The 19,772-nt window shown below is 39.1% G+C and overlaps 1 protein-coding gene across 1 annotated transcript in view; it reads left to right on the forward strand.

Moving 5' to 3' along the window:
- ATF7IP2 (activating transcription factor 7 interacting protein 2) overlaps nt 1-19,772 on the forward strand; it is a 273,655-nt gene that overhangs the window by 167,283 nt on the left and 86,600 nt on the right. The window contains exons 7-9 of the mRNA XM_077448852.1: nt 402-457; nt 18,285-18,334; nt 18,529-18,589. Of these exons, the coding sequence (XP_077304978.1) occupies nt 402-457; nt 18,285-18,334; nt 18,529-18,589 (167 nt within the window). The remainder of the gene's footprint in view (nt 1-401; nt 458-18,284; nt 18,335-18,528; nt 18,590-19,772) is intronic.

The following is a 19,772-nucleotide window of genomic DNA, read 5'->3' on the forward strand; positions in this document are numbered from 1 at the left end:
TAATTACCTTACTGCTGTAAGGTAAACAGCATTTAGGAGATGGAGGAGATGAATCCAGCGCGTTCCTCCTATATACCAATAAGAGTATGGTTTGTGCAGTGGGAGTCACTCCGTTTCGCTCAGGGAGGTGGGCCCCTAGGGACCGCTTGGGTACTCAGTGTGAGCAGTTGGAGAGAAGGATAAAGAGTCTGCTGGATTTGGCTCTGCAGACTCCTCTTCTCCGTTGCCGATACCTGCAGCTTTTCTGCCAATCCCCTGGACAGGTTTGTTGGTGGCAGGTGGTGGTGTGAACATAGCCTAAAGCTCCACTTTAAGAAAACAGATTGTATAGTAAGTCAAAAATACTGTTTTAACTTGCGATGGAAGATCTAATTACAGTGAACCTCCTATATATTTTTCAGTGATCAAGGACAAGCTGAACACCAAAGGAAAACCTCAAAAAAAGTGGATCATTCAGGTATCTAAATTGAGTGACTCAAAAATGTATTTTCATATGAAGCGTTCAGGAATAAGCATTTAAAAAAAAAATGCTACTAATATCCTAAAGCCCCATACACACTATCAGTTTTTCTGCTGAGCTTTTCCATCAGATTTACCAAAACCATATAACATGAGGTCAAACCTTAGGAGTTTCAGTTTGTATTGCAACCAGGCAGACCCTTGCACTACATAGTTTTGGTAAACCTGAAGGAAAAAATTCAGCAGACAATCTGATAGTGTGTATGGGGCATAAATCTAATAGCATAGTATTCTAGTTTTAGCACAGCACAGTATAGTGTTATAATCAAACTGGTCCTCATAAACAAGGGAATGTGTTCATAAACTAGCGAATGTGACATTCACTGCAGATGAATCAATAACTAATTTCTAAAACTCATGCACCAGAGGGATTAACCTGAATGATTGGTGAATGTCACATTCGCTGCTTTTATAGACATGCCCCATACAGTACACTTGAGGACCAGTCCTTTTTCAGACTCAGTGTTTACATGTTTAAAACAGTGTTTTTTTTTTTTTTCTAGAAAATTACTTAGAACCCCCAAACGTTATATATTGTTTTTTTTCTAACACCCTAGAGAATAAAATGGCGGTCATTGCAATACTTTTTTTCACACCGTATTTTCACATCGGTCTTACAAGCACACTTTTTTTGGAAAAAATTCACTTTTTTGATTAAAAAAATAAGACTGTAAAATTACCCATTTTTTTTTATATTGTGAAAGATAATGTTACGCCGAGTAAATTGATACCCAACATGTCATGCTTCAGAATTGCGCCCGCTCGTGAAATGGAGTCAAACTTTTACCCTAAAAAATCTCCATAAGCGGCATTTAAAAAATTCTACAGGTTGCATGTTTTGCATTACAGGGGAAGTCTATGGCTAGAATTATTGTTCTCGCTCTACCAATCGTGGCGAATACCTCATATGTGTGGTTTGACTACCGTTTTCATATGCGGGCGCTACTCGGGTATGCATTCACTTCTGCGCTCAAGCTCGTCGGGACGGGGTGTTTTAAACATTTTTTTTTCTTATTTATTTTGCTTGATTTTATTTTTACACTGTTTAAAAAGGGATCACTTTTATTCCTATTACAAGGAATGTAAACATCCCTTGTAATAGAAAAAAGCATGACAGGTCCTCTTAAATATGAGATCTGGGGTCAAAAAGTCCCCAGATCTCATATTTGGACTTACATGCAATAATATCATTTGAAAAAAATGACATAGAAAAAAATGTTCCTTTAACCACTTAAGGACCGCCTCCTTCACATATACGTCGGCAGAATGGCACAGCTGGGCACATGCACGTACCTGTACGTTGCTTTTTAAGTGCCCAGCCGTGGGTCCAATCCTGAGCTCCTTAGCCGCGGGACCAGCGGACCCGATCGCCACTGGTGTCCCGCAATCGGGTCACAGAGCTGAAGAACGAGTAGAGGTCTGTGTAAACAAACCTCTCCCCGTGCTTCCTACTGTGGCTGTCACCGATCGTCTCTTCCCTTTTTATAGGGAAAGACTATCAGTTACGTCACATGCCAGGCTACGCCCCCTACAATAAAAAAAAAAACACATAACGTCATACATAACACCTACACTGCCCCCTAGTGGTTAACTCCTTCAGTGCCAGTGTCATTTACACAGGAATCAGTGCATTTAAATAGCACTGATTGCTGTATAAATGACAATGGTCCCAAAAATGTCCAATGTGTCCGCCATAATGTCGCAGTCACAATAAAAGTTGCTGATCGCTGCCATTACTACTAAAATTTTGTAAACGCTTTAATTTTTGCGTAAACCAATCAATAATCACTAATTGCAATATTTTTTATCAAAAATATGTAAAAGAATACGTATCGGCCTAAACTGTGGGGAAAAAAAATATTTTTTTTCATATATTTTTGGGGGATAGATATTATAGCAAGAAGTAAACAATTATAAAAGGAGTTATTCCTGCGCCTAATCAGGAAGAAATCTAGTTTTTGTACCGCTGCACACACTGAAAATGGGGTACTTGAACCCCTATTACAGGATAAAGAAGGCAAGGAGTAGTGATGCGCAGTACTAAGTTGGGAAATTTAGCCTGAAAGGCCAATAGATTCTATAAGCACCAAAGTTATTAGGTAGTAAGTGTACTACCGCCCAGACTGAAAGGGTGGTATATAAGAGACTAATGTGCGTATTTTGTGAGGGAATGGTAAGAAACCCTCACTACTATAACATAATAGTGTTTGGAATGAGCATCCAGTGAATATAAAGGCATAAACGAGAAAAAATATAATAATTAAAACTGGTGATTCCCAATGCGATTTTTTTAGAATTAACAAAATCGTATAAAGTGATAGTGCTGAACAATGAGTAGGTCCGTGCGAATATCTCCTACATCATAAAGTGAATTAAATAATATACATAAAGCAATCAACAAAATGTATAGTGATTATTGATGCGATATGTTAAAGTTAACAGAATCGCATAAAAAGTGCTAGTGCTAGACAGTAAATAGGTCTGTGGAAATATCTACTACACCATAAAATAAAACAATATACATAAAACAGTCACTAACTCATTAAATCAATTATGTGCAGAGAGTGGTTGATTGTGACTGACAAAAATCGCATAAAGTGCCAGTGCCAGGAAAAGGTTATAAAATGAATACGTGTGGGTGTCTTTCTACCAAATAATAAATAGTAGAAGTACGGTGAAGCAAATACAATTGTGCGAAATTGGCAAAAGAAAAATAAAAGTAAAAAACGCATAAACAATATTAGTGTTAAAAAAGGGGAAAAAGTAGAATCTCTCTAAAAATAATCAAAAAAGGTGTGCACAATAATTTAAGAGCTATATAAACAAACAGAAAAAATTATATAGATTGCACAATGACATATATCAAGATGTGTCCATTCAAAGTTGTGCGACAACTGGTGGCGATTATATCAAAAATCGCATATAACAAGAACATCGCATACGGTGCTGGTGTTTGGATTTATGTGCACTATAGAGTAGCGATGTAATCGGTGGTGGTAGTGGTGATGGTGAATATATCCCACGTGGTCCTGTGTACTCGAGATATGGGTGTCCCCTTACCTTACAGCTGTAAGGTAACAGCATATAACATATATATCCTCAGGATTCCTGGTAATCTTTATCCCTCGAGGTCCTGTTCCTGTGTCCCCAAATCCCGACGTCTCCTGCCTATTGCGCCGTGTTGGTCTCCTTAAATGGTCGCTCAGCAGTACTCAGCATGGGGGGGTACCTCGGCGGTTGGGTATTATGTGAGGGGTTAAACAGATAAGGAGGAAGGGAGCCCCATAGCGTAGTAATTTTGAACAATATTGAAGTTTATTCAAATAAAATGGATAAAATACTCACAAACATATAGAACTCGTGTGTGGGGTATAAACGAGCCTCGAGCTCGATTGCGTCACTTCCGGTAGCGTCCCGACGCGTGTTCGTCACGGTCACGTGACTTCATCAGGGGATGACTAGTGCTCAGGGAAGTGTCTTTAAATAGAGACCATGATAGCTTATTTGGCGGCCATTTTGGGGAAGACCCGGAAGTGTCCCGGCGGCCATTTTGCGGTCTACATCGTCGCCGGAAGTATGCGGGCGGCCATTTTTTTGGTTATTACACCATGTTTAATGTGTCTTATGGCCGTAAATAGGTACGTGGCCATTTTTTTGGAGGTATCTCCAGCGGAACACATCCCTGTATGGATGTCACCGCCTCCTTAGTGAACAGCGTTCTTAATTGCAAATAGAGACAAGGGGATGTATTTAAAATATGCAATATGGGCTGCAAATTAAAAAAAGGGTTACAAATTAAAAAAAGATGAACCCTCTGTATATTTATTTTATAGAATTGTTTGTATTAGCAAGTTTGGAGTAAACAAATACTGGTATTAAAAAATATATTAAATATGTCCATACGGAACTATTATAGAAATTACTAAAATAAATAATGTATATATATGAGGAAATAACATTAAATATCGAAATATACATAAAAAATATATATATATATATAAAAAAAAATTTTTTTTAATTTATTTATAAGTCTATTTAAATATGGAAAAACGTACTATTTAGAATATTAATAACGAGTGAAATTAGGCTGGAATAATTTGTAAGGCCTTTCTATTTGTAAACGTAAGGTGATAGTGATTTTATCCGAGTGGTAAACCAGATTAGAAATTAGAATTAAAATAAAACCTATAAAAAATGTATTTAGTTAAAAAACGGAAAATCAGGTAAAAAAATATAAATGAAATAAAAGACGAGGGAAGTGATTCCCATTGCTGCCGGAAATGACGTTTAGAGCAAAAAAATATAAACATATTCAGGGCATTAAAGCACAGAAGCTAAAATACATAAATGAAGTGCGTATATATGTGTGCACCCACCCCAATGTGCATACATATGTACATGCCTGTGCATGTTGCTATTGTGATTGGGTATACCCCGGTGATTTTACAACATGCAGATAGTCAGAATCTATAGTGGGGGTAGTTAAAAAGGGGGGGGGGTAGGAGGCACCTAAGGTCAGAGATGTGTAGAGGGCAATAATGAAATATAAAAATTGATAAAATATATATAGAAATATATAAAACGTTCCGAAAGATCTGAAGAAAATCGCTCAAAAATAAGGGGTGATTAAAAATTGCTAATGAAGCAATTCAAATCAAATTCCACGTTGAGTCCCTTTGGGGTGAATGTGTCTAATGTGAATATCCATTTGGACTCGATTTGGCTGAGGGTTCTTACTTTATGTCCTCCTCTCCAATGTTTAACATAAGGCTCGATTCCCCAGAATTTAAGTTGGGAGGCATCTTTCTTGTGGTATAACGCGAAGTGCCTAGATACGCGGTGTTTGTCAAATCCCTTTAGTATGTTCTTTACGTGTTCTTTGACGCGTACTTTAAGTGGTCTCTTTGTACGGCCTATGTACTGAAGGCCACAGCTGCATTCCAATGCGTATACCACTCCGATGGTATTGCAACAGATGAACTCTTTAATGTCATAGCTATTACCTGTACTGGTTGAAGTGAACTCTTTTTTTCTTCTCATTAGGACGCTTTGTTTTGGTACATGCGTAGCATCGTTTGCAGGGGAAAAAATCCCTTTCCCGTGAAAAAGGAGAGTCCCCTACTTGGTGGGTCTGGGATATTCTTCACTATTTATCCCTAATAGTGGGGGCTTGCCTATATACAAATTTTGGGCGAGTGGGCAAAATATCTTTTAGACATGTATCTGAGCGTAGTATCTCCCAATTGCGTTTAATGATTTTATTTTTTTCCACCTGTTTAAACTGCACATTGAAGTCCAAGATGATCGGGATGTTTTCCTGTAATGTCTCATTATGGGGTTTGTTTTTTATGAGGTCTTTGCGATTTAAACTTGCTACTTCTGATATTTTCTTGTTGATAAATTCTTTCTCATAGCCTTTTTCTATAAATTTTTTTGTTTCATGTTTCTAGCTTGTTCACGAAAATGTTCCTCTTGTGTACAGTTGCGTCTCAGGCGCATGAGTTGGCCTTTTGGTATGTTATACAGCCAATTCCTGTGGTGGCAGCTTTCCAATGGTAAATAACTATTGCGGTCTACACTTTTGAAGTGTGTTTTTGAGACAAGTTTTTTATTGTCTTGTATTATTTCCAAATCTAGGAAAGTAATAGATTCGTTACTTATCTCCCACGATAGTTTTATATTCCTGTTGTTCATATTTAACTTTTCCAAAAAGGTAATCAATCTTGATCGTTCGCCCTTCCACAGTATAATAACATCATCGATGTATCTTCGGTATGTGTGCAATTCGTTTGGAGGATTGGCTAATACTTCCTCTTCCTCCCATTGTGACATGAAAAGGCCTGCGACGCTTGGGGCGAATTTCGCTCCCATGGCTACGCCCGTTTTTTGATGGTAATAATTTTTATTGTACCAAAAGTAGCTGTTTTTCAGACAGAAATCGAGACATTTTATCAGGAATTTTCTCTGGGAGCAGGGGAGATCTGTATATTTCCGTAATCCCCATTTTGTTGCCTCACAAGCTTGGTGGTGCAGAATTATTGTGTAAAGTGAGGCTACGTCTGCCGTAGCGAGCCACCAAGGTCCCTCTTCTATTGGTATGTCGTCTATAATTTGCAATATGTGCTTGGTGTCTCTCAGATATGCACGTGTCTTCTGTACTGCCGGCTGTAGGTAATAATCAATATATTGCCCCATTCTCGCTGTCAAAGAGTCAATGCCATTCACTATTGGTCTGGGAGGTGGATTTTCCTTATCTTTGTGGATTTTCGGTAGAGAATAGATGATTGGTGTTCTGCATGACTCAGGTATTAAATATTTGGCTTCTTTCTTGTTGAATATATCCTTCTTTAGGCCCAGATGTACCACTTGTTCAAGTGCTTTCCTACATTTAAAGACTGGATTGCTCAAAAGTCGGACGTATGCATCTTTATCTTCAAGCAGAGAGTTCATACTTATATTGTATTGATCTTTAGACAGTATTACGATGCCTCCTCCTTTATCTGCTGGTCGTATGACCAGGTCTTTCCTTTTTGTTCATTTCCGAATGCCACTTTTGATATCTTTCGGTTCATCGCGCTTCTTTATCTTTAGTTCTTTCACCTCCTCAAGGACAATACGTTTAAAAACTTCTATATGTTTATTATCTTTAGTTACTGGATTAAAAGTCGATTTATTTCTTAGAGTACTGTGCATAATTTCATCGGTAGATCTTGTGGTCTTGGGTTTACATGGATTACTAATCAAGTACTTCTTAATATTTAGTTTCCTCACAAATTTCTGGATTCCAATGTAAGTTTGAAATTTATCGAGATTTTTTGTAGGTGCATATTTTAGACCTTTATCGAGAACCCCTATTTCTTCATGGGAGAGTGGTTGTCCGCTAAGGTTAAAAATTCCTTCGCCCTTCACTCTCTTTTTCTTTTGTGATCTCTTCCCCCCTCTACATCCTCTCTTTCTGGTGTTCTTCTTTGGTTTCTTGAATTTTCGTTCCTCCTTGGTAGGTCGTTCTCTCGGCCTCTCTCTAAAAAAGACCTCTCGTATTCCATGTCGGATTGTCTATGTCTATCCGCTCTATCGTCTTCCCATCTTTGCTCCAAAGGTGCATAATAGTTATATGTTGGGATCAGGCTTCTTTCATATGTACGGTATGGTGTTTGGGGAGGAGGATTCTGGTATCCACCTTCTCTTCTCTCATGTTGTCTATAGGGGCTTCTTCCCCTTGGTGCTTGTGTATCATAGGGGCGCCCTCTGTTATCATTGTTTGGTCCTCTATTGTCTCTTTGTTGATGGTAAGTTCTATTGTCATAGTAAGGCCTTGGTCCGTTGTTCTGTTGTTCCTCCTATTAGAGGACCAAACAATGATAACAGAGGGCGCCCCTATGATACACAAGCACCAAGGAGAAGAAGCCCCTATAGACCACATGAGAGAAGAGAAGGTGGATACCAGAATCCTCCTCCCCAAACACCATACCGTACATATGAAAGAAGCCCGATCCCAACATTTAACTATTATGCACCCTTGGAGCAAAGATGGGAAGACGATAGAGCGGATAGACATAGACAATCCGACATGGAATACGAGAGGTCTTTTTTAGAGAGAGGCTGAGAGAACGACCCACCAAGGAGGAACGAAAATTCAAGAAACCAAAGAAGAACACCAGAAAGAGAGGATGTAGAGGGGGGAAGAGATCACAAAAGAGAGTGAAGGGCAAAGGAATTTTTAACCTTAGCGGACAACCACTCTCCCATGAAGAAATAGGGGTTCTCGATAAAGGTCTAAAATATGCACCTACAAAAAATCTCGATAAATTTCATACTTACATTGGAATCCAGAAATTTGTGAGGAAACTAAATATTAAGAAGTACTTAATTAGTAATCCATGTAAACCCAAGACCACAAGATCTACCGATGAAATTATGCACAGTACTCTAAGAAATAAATCGACTTTTAATCCAGTAACTAAAGATAATAAACATATAGAAGTTTTTAAACGTATTGTCCTTGAGGAGGTGAAAGAACTAAAGATAAAGAAGCGCGATGAACCGAAAGATATCAAAAGTGGCATTCGGAAATGAACAAAAAGGAAAGACCTGGTCATACGACCAGCAGATAAAGGAGGAGGCATCGTAATACTGTCTAAAGATCAATACAATATAAGTATGAACTCTCTGCTTGAAGATAAAGACACATACGTCCGACTTTTGAGCAATCCAGTCTTTAAATGTAGGAAAGCACTTGAACAAGTGGTACATCTGGGCCTAAAGAAGGATATATTCAACAAGAAAGAAGCCAAATATTTAATACCTGAGTCATGCAGAACACCAATCATCTATTCTCTACCGAAAATCCACAAAGATAAGGAAAATCCACCTCCCAGACCAATAGTGAATGGCATTGACTCTTTGACAGCGAGAATGGGGCAATATATTGATTATTACCTACAGCCGGCAGTACAGAAGACACGTGCATATCTGAGAGACACCAAGCACATATTGCAAATTATAGACGACATACCAATAGAAGAGGGACCTTGGTGGCTCGCTACGGCGGACGTAGCCTCACTTTACACAATAATTCTGCACCACCAAGCTTGTGAGGCAACAAAATGGGGATTACGGAAATATACAGATCTCCCCTGCTCCCAGAGAAAATTCCTTATAAAATGTCTCGATTTCTGTCTGAAAAACAGCTACTTTTGGTACAATAAAAATGATTACCATCAAAAAACGGGCGTAGCCATGGGAGCGAAATTCGCCCCAAGCGTCGCAGGACTTTTCATGTCACAATGGGAGGAAGAGAAAGTATTTGCCAATCCTCCAAACGAATTGCACACATACCGAAGATACATCTATGATGTTATTATACTGTGGAAGGGCGAACGATCAAGATTGATTACCTTTTTTGGAAAAGTTAAATATGAACAACAGGAATATAAAACTATCGTGGGAGATAAGTAACGAATCTATTACTTTCCTAGATTTGGAAATAATACAAGACAATAAAAAACTTGTCTCAAAAACACACTTCAAAAGTGTAGACCGCAATAGTTATTTACCATTGGAAAGCTGCCACCACAGGAATTGGCTGTATAACATACCAAAAGGCCAACTCATGCGCCTGAGACGCAACTGTACACAAGAGGAACATTTTCGTGAACAAGCTAGAAACATGAAACAAAAAAATTTATAGAAAAAGGCTATGAGAAAGAATTTATCAACAAGAAAATATCAGAAGTAGCAAGTTTAAATCGCAAAGACCTCATAAAAAACAAACCCCATAATGAGACATTACAGGACAACATCCCGATCATCTTGGACTTCAATGTGCAGTTTAAACAGGTGGAAAAAAATAAAAATAAAATCATTAAACACAATTGGGAGATACTACGCTCAGATACATGTCTAAAAGATATTTTGCCCACTCGCCCAAAATTTGTATATAGGCGAGCCCCCACTATTAGGGATAAAATAGTGAAGAATATCCCAGACCCACCAAGTAGGGGACTCTCCTTTTTCACGGGAAAATGATTTTTTCCCTGCAAACGGTGCTACGCATGTACCAAAACAAAGCGTCCTAATGAGAAGAAAAAAAGAGTTCACTTCAACCAGTACAGGTAAGCTATGACATTAAAGAGTTCATCTGTTGCAATACCATCGGAGTGGTATACGCATTGGAATGCAGCTGTGGCCTTCAGTACATAGGCCGTACAAAGAGACCACTTAAAGTACGCGTCAAAGAACACGTAAAGCACATACTAAAGGGATTTGACAAACACAGCGTATCTAGGCACTTCGCGTTATACCACAAGAAAGATCCCTCCCAACTTAAATTCTGGGGAATCGAGCCTTATGTTAAACATTGGAGAGGAGGACATAAAGTAAGAACCCTCAGCCAAATCGAGTCCAAATGGATATTCACATTAGACACATTCACGCCAAAGGGACTCAACGTGGAATTTGATTTGAATTGCTTCATTAGCGATTTTTAATCACCCCTTATTTTTGAGCGATTTTCTTCAGATCTTTCGGAACGTTTTATATATTTCTATATATATTTTAATATTTTATCAATTTTTATATTTCATTATTGCCCTCTACACATCTCTGACCTTAGGTGCCTCCTACCCCCCCCCCCCCCCTTTTAACTACCCCCACTATAGATTCTGACTATCTGCATGTTGTAAAATCACCGGGGTATACCTAATCACAATAGCAACATGCACAGGCATGTACATATGTATGCACATTGGGGAGGGTGCACACATATATACGCACTTCATTTATGTATTTTAGCTTCTGTGCTTTAATGCCCTGAATATGTTTATATTTTTTTGCTCTAAACATCATTTCCGGCAGCAATGGGAATCACTTCCCTCGTCTTTTATTTCATTTATATTTTTTTACCTGATTTTCCATTTTTTAACTAAATACATTTTTTATATGTTTTATTTTAATTCTAATTTCTAATCTGGTTTACCACTCGGATAAAATCACTATCACCTTACTTTACAAATAGAAAGGCCTTACAAATTATTCCAGCCTAATTTCACTCGTTATTAATATTCTAAATAGTAAGTTTTTCCATATTTAAATAGACTTATAAATAAATTAAAAAAAATTTTTTTTTATATATATATATATATATATATTTTTTATGTATATTTCGATATTTAATGTTATTTCCTCATATATATACATTATTTATTTTAGTAATTTCTATAATAGTTCCGTATGGACATATTTAATATATTTTTTTAGAGTTAATACCAGTATTTGTTTACTCCAAACTTGCTAATACAAACAATTCTATAAAATAAATATACAGAGGGTTCATCTTTTTTTAATTTGTAACCCTTTTTTTAATTTGCAGCCCATATTGCATATTTTAAATACATCCCCTTGTCTCTATTTGCAATTAAGAACGCTGTTCACTAAGGAGGCGGTGACATCCATACAGGGATGTGTTCCGCTGGAGCGTTCCGCTGGAGATACCTCCAAAAAAAATGGCCACGTACCTATTTACGGCCATAAGACACATTAAACATGGTGTAATAACCAAAAAAATGGCCGCCCGCATACTTCCGGCGACGATGTAGACCGCAAAATGGCCGCCGGGACACTTCCGGGTCTTCCCCAAAATGGCCGCCAAATAAGCTATCATGGTCTCTATTTAAAGACACTTCCCTGAGCACTAGTCATCCCCTGATGAAGTCACGTGACCGTGACGAACACGCGTCGGGATGCTACCGGAAGTGACGCAATCGAGCTCGAGGCTCGTTTATACCCCACACACGAGTTCTATATGTTTGTGAGTATTTTATCCATTTTATTTGAATAAACTTCAATATTGTTCAAAATTACTACGCTATGGGGCTCCCTTCCTCCTTATCTGTTTAACCCCTCGCATAATACCCAACCGCCGAGGTACCCCCCCATGCTGAGTACTGCTGAGCGACCATTTAAGGAGACCAACACGGCGCAATAGGCAGGAGACGTCAGGATTTGGGGACACAGGAACAGGACCTCGAGGGATAAAGATTACCAGGAATCCTGAGGATCTATATGTTATATGCTGTTACCTTACAGCTGTAGGGTAAGGGGACACCCATATCTCGAGTACACAGGGCCACGTGGGATATATTCACCATCACCACTACCACCACCGATTACATTGCTACTCTATAGTGCACATAAATCGAAACACCAGCACCGTATGCGATTTTCTTGTTATATGCGATTTTTGATATAATCGCCACCAGTTGTCGCACAACTTTGAATGGACACATCTTGATATATGTCATTGTGCAATCTATACAATTTTTTCTGTTTGTTTATATAGCTCTTAAATTATTGTGCACACCTTTTTTGGATTATTTTTAGAGAGATTCTACTTTTTCCCCTTTTTTAACACTAATATTGTTTATGCGTTTTTTACTTTTATTTTTCTTTTGCCAATTTCGCACAATTGTATTTGCTTCACCGTACTTATACAATTTATTATTTGGTAGAAAGACACCCACACGTATTCATTTTATAACCTTTTCCTGGCACTGGCACTTTATGCGATTTTTGTCAGTCACAATCAACCACTCTCTGCACATAATTGATTTAATGAGTTAGTGACTGTTTTATGTATATTGTTTTATTTTATGGTGTAGTAGATATTTCCACAGACCTATTTACTGTCTAGCACTGGCACTTTTTATGCAATTCTGTTAACTTTAACATATCGCATCAATAATCACTATACATTTTGTTGATTGCTTTATGTATATTATTTAATTCACTTTATGATGTAGGAGATATTCACACGGACCTACTCATTGTTCAGCACTATCACTTTATACGATTTTGTTAATTCTAAAAAATCGCATTGGGAATCACCAGTTTTAATTATTATATTTTTTCTCGTTTATGCCTTTATATTCACTGGATGCTCATTCCAAACACTATTATGTTATAGTAGTGAGGGTTTCTTACCATTCCCTCACAAAATACGCACATTGGTTTCTTATACACCACCCTTTCAGTCTGGGCGGTAGTACACTTACTACCTAATAACTTTGGTGCTTATAGAATCTATTGGCCTTTGAGGCAAAATTTCCCAACTTAGTACTGCGCATCACTACTCCTTGCCTTCTTTAAGAAGTAAACAATATTGCTTTTTTTTCGAAATTGTCGCTCTATTTTTGTTTATAGCACAAAAAATAAAAACCGTAGAGGTTATCAAATACCACCAAAAGAAAGCTCTGTTTGTGGGGAAAAAAAGGACGCCAATTTTGTTTGGGCCCCATTTTGCACGACCGCACAGTTGTCCGTTAAAGTGACGCAGTGCCGAATCGCAAAAAGGGGCTTGGTCCTTTTGGCTGCAAATTGGTCCGGGGCTTGAGTGGTTAAGAGGTATGGGCAGAAGTGAAGTTTTGATGTCGCTTCCGCTCTCCTATCTCCTATGGTATAGAGACGAGTGGGGGCCATCTTGGCCTCATCATTTCCATACCCAGCACAGGAAAGGACCCCGATCACCTCTGCTGCTACCGACGGCTCTGGTAAGTGGCGAAGAGCAGCGGGAGGGGGGGTGGCACCTCACCTGCCGCTAATGGTGATTTTGCGGCGAAACCTGCCATGGAGACCACCATTATCGTAAACAGGACTGCCTCCTGAAAAGAGGGATATCTCAGTTGTGGCAGCAGCTGCTGCCGTTACCGAGATATCCCTCTTCAAAGTACCGACGTGTATATATACAGGAGGCGGTCCTTAAGTAGTTAAAGTTTACCAGTGAGGTGAAATTTTAAAATGTGTAAGGTAACGTCTCATAATTATTCCGTGCATGCAATACTGTAATAGTGTCACGTGAGAAACCTCTCCGAAAAAATAAATGCTACACATCTGACTATATTATAGAATTTCTTTTCAATTTATTTTGCTGTAAAATTGTGTATCATAAGCACTCCAGAAAACCTGCATTCTGTGCGTTTGTCAGTGTTAACTTAATGGAGCCCCAAATGCAGGTTGCAAACAGTGCATTTTCACACATCGAATCACATGGTAGAGTAGTACCATGGGATCCGGTTACTGTGTGTTTTGTAAAGTATTGCATATACTACTTTTGGTGTGGTTCGACACAATTTGAGCCCGTTCAAATTAATGAGCTAATATTGCACTGCACCTAGATCACATGTGAATCGCACAGGACAGTGCTGTGCATTACTATGCGATTCAGGGCCATCATGGTATGAAAAAGCCCTTGATCATCTGTATGTTGCAGAATTTTTCTGCTGGCTGTAGCTTAAAGGGCAGTCATGTGCAGGCACGTGCACCTCCTTATGGTTCTTTTTACTTCATTACGATTTACGGTATCTCACAAAAGTGAGTAAACCCCTCACATTTTTGTAAATATTTTATTATATCTTTTCATGCGACAACAATGAAGAAATTATGCTTTGCTACACTGTAGTGAGTGTACAACTTGTATAACAGTGTAAATTTTCTGTCCCCTCAAAATAACTCCACGCACATCCATTAATGTCTAAACCGCTGGCAACAAAAGTGAGTACACCCCTAAGTGAAAATGTCCAAATTGGGCCCAAAGTGTCAATACTTTGGCCACCATTATTTTCCAGCACTGCCTTTACCCTCTTGGGCATGGAGTTCACCAGAGCTTCACAGGTTACCACTGGTAACTCTTCACAGGTTGCCCTGCTAACTCTTCCACTCCTCCATGACGACATCATGGAGCTGAGGTATGGAAGACTTTGCGCTCCACCTTACGTTTGAGGATGCTCAATAGGGTTTCGGTCTGGAGACATGCTTGACCAGTCCATCACCTTTACTCTGAGCTTCTTTAGCAAGGCAGTGGTCATCTTGGAGGTGTGTTTGAGGCAGTTATGTTGGAATACTGCCCTGCAGCCCACTCTCTGAAGAGAGGGGATCATGCTCTGCTTCAGTATGTCACCGTAAATCTTGGCATTCATGGTTCCCTCAATGAACTGTAGCTCCCCAATGCCGGCAGCACTCGTGCAGCCCCAGACCATGACACTCCCACCACCATGCTTGACTGTAGTCAAGGCACACATGTCTTTGTACTCGCCTGGTTGCTGCCGCACACGCTTGACACCATCTGAACCAAATACATTTTTCTTGGTCTCATCAGGCCACAGGACATGGTTCCAGTAATCCATGTCCTTAGTCTGCTTGTCTTAAGCAAACTGTGGGCTTTCTTGTGCATCATCTTTAGAAGAGAATAAAAATTGAACTAGGGATTGGACTGTGTGTGAATAGTATTTGGTCTGTCTGGCCCAAAATCAGAACAAATAGCAAGATACCTGGTACCAAAAGGCATGGTGGTCAAACCCCTTAGGGTCTTTAATAGACAGACCAAAGCACAAGGTATATAAAAACTATACATTTTATTAAGAAATCACAATAGTAAACCTATGGAAAAAGTGCATGATACATAAAAACAATATCTGATACCCAATATGATACAGTTGTATGAGATGGTCACTGTCCTGGCGCAGAATGGACTAGTGGCGGTCAATACAGTGTATAACACCTTGCATGTTACGGACTAGAAGTCCTCCTTCAGAGGTTTAGTTATTCAGATGGATACAAGTTTTCTAAAATAAAGAGTATACAATATTAATATAAAGTAATAGAGATCAATACGGTTTCAGCTGAAAGCACTATACATTGATTTAACATAGCATGTATTATCAGAAAAAAATATATAAATTACTTGCATATTAAGACACTTCATTCATAACTGATCTGAAAGGGATAGGATGGTCCAATCATGGGTAGTAGGAAGATCCATCTCCAGAGAACAACAGTCTCAGGGCCATAAACTGGGCAAAACATGATTCACTACGAGGACTCAAGCCAGTGGAGCCAGATAGCTCCTGCTTATACTTGGCCAGTCTAGCTGAATTAGAAGTATAGAATAGAATAATTGTAATGGTCCGTTCAAAGTGCACAAACAATAAATAACACACTAAGTGACCATCCAAACAGCTGAGTTGCAGCTATGAAGTTGGGGTATACTACTGATAAGGTGACAGTGGTACAATATACCTGAGAGATATAGTAGATAGAATGTGCTGCACGTTCCCCATGTGATCCTCCAGCATCTACTGAGAGACCTGAGGGGCTGGTATATGAACCAGTGTGAAGAAGCTGGTGGCCAATCACGTTATTAATCTGGATGGCAATCCGCTGGCGCAGTAAATGAGAGGAGTATGGTTGAATCCGCTGAAATACAACTCCCAAAGTCCCACAGCGCGGCGTGAGCCCGCCCCTAAGAGGGGCGGGGTCTCATCCCGTGTCATCATGCCACCAACGCGAAAAATGCCACAGTTTGCGCTCCAAACTGGAAGTCTACACCGCTGTGAACTCAAGTTTGGAGTGCAAACTGCACCATTTTGCAAATCGGCGGCATGATATCGGATATTGTTTTTATGTATCGTGCACTTTTCCATATGTTTACTATTGTGATTTCATAATAAATTTATACCTTTTTATATACCTCTTGCTTTGGTCTGTCTATTAACCACTTACAGACCGCACCATTTTGCAGGTCAAAGACCAGACCACTTTTTGCGATTGGGCACTGCGTTGCTTTAACTGACAATTGCGCAGTCGTGCAACGTGGCTCCCCAACAAAATTGACGTCCTTTTTTTTCCCCACAAATAGAGCTTTCTTTTGGTGGTATTTGATCACCCCTGCGTTTTTTTTTGCGCTATAAACAAAAATAGAGCGACAATTTTGAAAAAAACACATTATTTTTTACTTTTTGTTATAATATCCCCCAAAAATATATATAAAAAATTTTTTTCCCTCAGTTTAGGCCGATGCGTATTCTTCTACATATTTTTGGTAAAAAAAAAATCGCAATAAGCGTTTATTGATTGGTTTGCGCAAAAAAGTTATAGCGTTTACAAAATAGGGATAGTTTTATGGCATTTTTATTAATAATTTTTTATTATATATTTTTTTACTAGTCATGGTGATCAGCGATTTTTTTTTTTTTTTTTTTTTTTTTTTTTTTTTTGTGACTGTGACATTGTGGCGGACACATCAGACATTTTTGACACATTTTTGGGACCATTGTCATTTATACAGTAATCACTGCTATATAAATGCAGTGATTCTTGTGTAAATGACACTGGCAGTGAAGGGATTAACCAGTGGGTGGCAGTGTAGGGGTTAAGTGTTCCTAGGGGTGTGTTGCTAACTGTGGGGGGGTTGGGCTTTCATTTAGTGAACACTGATCTCTGCTCCAATCACATGGAACAGAGATCAGCGTCACTAGTTGCTAGGCAGAATGGGGAAATGCTGTTTACACTGCATTTCCTCCATTCAGCTGTCCCGTGAGACGATCGCGGGTGTGCCCGCGGCGATCGAGTCCGCGGGACCCGCGACCGGACTCATGGGGGTCCCGGCAGCGTGCTCGCGATGGCAGGGCGGCATTGAAGATTGGACGTATCTGTACACCAATATGCCTGCCCGTGCCATTCTGCCGACGTACATCGGCGTGCGCTGGTCGGGAACCAGTTAAAGACCTTAAAGAAGAAGTAAAGGCTATTTTTTTTTTTTTTTTAAATGCAACTTGCAAGTCAAAGGCATAATGAGCTAGTATGCATAGCACGTATATCTCTTTTTTCCAAAGATAACCTCTGGAAATAATGCTGAGCATGTGCACTCAACTTCTTTGGTTAACCATGGCGAGGCCTGTTCTGAGTGCAACCTGTCCTGTTAAACTGCTGTACCTGTCCTGTTAAACTGCAATCTTCTTTATAGCCTAGGCAATCTTTGTGTAGCGCAACAATTCTTTCTTATAGATCTTTAGTGAGTTCTTTGCCATGAGGTGCCATGTTGAACTGACCAGTATGAGAGAATGAGAGCGATAATACCAAATTAACACTAAACGAGTCACATGATAGCATGGAGGGACAATGGCTAATTGGGCCCAATTTGGACATTTTCACTTAGGGGTGTACTCGCTTTTGTTGCCAGTGGTTTAGACATTAATGGCTGTGTTATTTTGAGGAGACAGCAAATTGACACTGTTAAAAAAGCTGTACACTCACTACATTGTAGCAAAGTGTCATTTCTTCAGTGTTGTCACATGAAAAGATATAAAAATATTTACAAAAATGTGAGGTTTGTACTCACTTTTGTGAGATATTGTAATTTGAACTCCAGCATAGGTTTATTTAAACATTAAAAATGCTGCAGTTTGTACTAATACCATTTTTCTTTTGTCTAGCCATTCGTAAAATAATGGAATCTATCAAGGAGCACAGAAATAAAACACTGGTATGTACGGCACATACTTATATTTGGTAACAAACTGCAAATAAAAATGAAAGTTCAGTACTATGGATAAGATGTGTTTTAATTTGGTTCTGTACAGGTATTGACAAAATGTGTCATTCCCGGTTTTTAACCTTATTTTTGTTTTTTGTTTTTCTTTTGTTTTTTCTTTTTGTTTTCTTCCCAATTTTGAACAGGATAATCAACCCATGGCTGTAATTGACTTAACAGACGATGAAGAACAAAAGGCTGATGGAGGTAGTATTTATACTTGTTTATACACTGTTATTGTCTGGTAAAGTACTACTACATGATAAAAACCTAAAAAATACAGCGCTGTTCCTATGTAAACTTAATGTGAAGTAATGAAACAAAAAAAAAAAAATTGTGAATTATAAACGCAGCAGCAGCTTTAACCGTGAGATACCCACAATTCAAATAATTATTCCCAAATAAGCTGCGCTATACTGATCCGATAAATGCTATGTGAAGCAAATGAGTGAATAAATAAAGCATGAAATCAAAAATATTAACAAAGTGCAGCCAGGGAAATGCATATACTAATGTTCAAATATTAGTCCATCATCCCATCAACAAAAAATGTTTTGCTTGTAATCTCCAACGTGTTTTAAACACACCACACCGATATAGGAAAAGTGTCATCAGAGTTTGCAGGAAAAAAGAGGACTTCCACCACCAACACTACTGCCGCTTACCAGCTACACTGATCCCATCTCAGAGACCAGATATCGCCAAATCAAAAACGCTTCCTCTGAGTCAGGACTGCATGGAGGGTGTATCCTCTTTAAGCGCTTGGTTCAAGTGGTTAGAAGAATCCTACGGCCACACCGCTTATTCCAATGGTTAGAAAAATCCTACGGCCACACCGCTCATTGCCCAGCACATATAATAACGAAAGGAATCGCCATAGTGTGATATAGTCACGAAATTTAATATAATAAAAAAGATTGCACTTACATCAAGTAGAAAAAACTTTGCTTTGTAAAACAAACAAATTCGCCGGCCGGCTTAGTAACGCTGCCCGTCGCTTCTGGGTCCAGCGTAGATCGCGGTGACGTCAGTACGTCGCTCCTCCCTACGCCGTTTCGTTATAGGTAACGTGCCCCTGGAAGACGTTACCTATAACGAAACGGCGTAGGGAGGAGCGACGTACTGACGTCACCGCGATCTACGCTGGACCCGGAAGCGACGGGCAGCGTTACTAAGCCGGCCGGCGAATTTGTTTGTTTACAAAGCAAAGTTTTTTCTACTTGATGTAAGTGCAATCTTTTTTATTATATTACATTTCGTGACTATATCGCACTATGGCGATTCCTTTCGTTATTATATGTGCTGGGCAATGAGCGGTGTGGCCGTAGGATTTTTCTAACCATTGGAATAAGCGGTGTGGCCGTAGGATTCTTCTAACCACTTGAACCAA

Source organism: Lithobates pipiens, unplaced genomic scaffold (assembly GCF_037356315.1).
Source record: "Lithobates pipiens isolate NorthernLeopardFrog02 unplaced genomic scaffold, aLitPip1_a1.2 Scaffold_22, whole genome shotgun sequence".
In the NCBI taxonomy this organism is placed as follows: domain Eukaryota; kingdom Metazoa; phylum Chordata; class Amphibia; order Anura; family Ranidae; genus Lithobates; species Lithobates pipiens.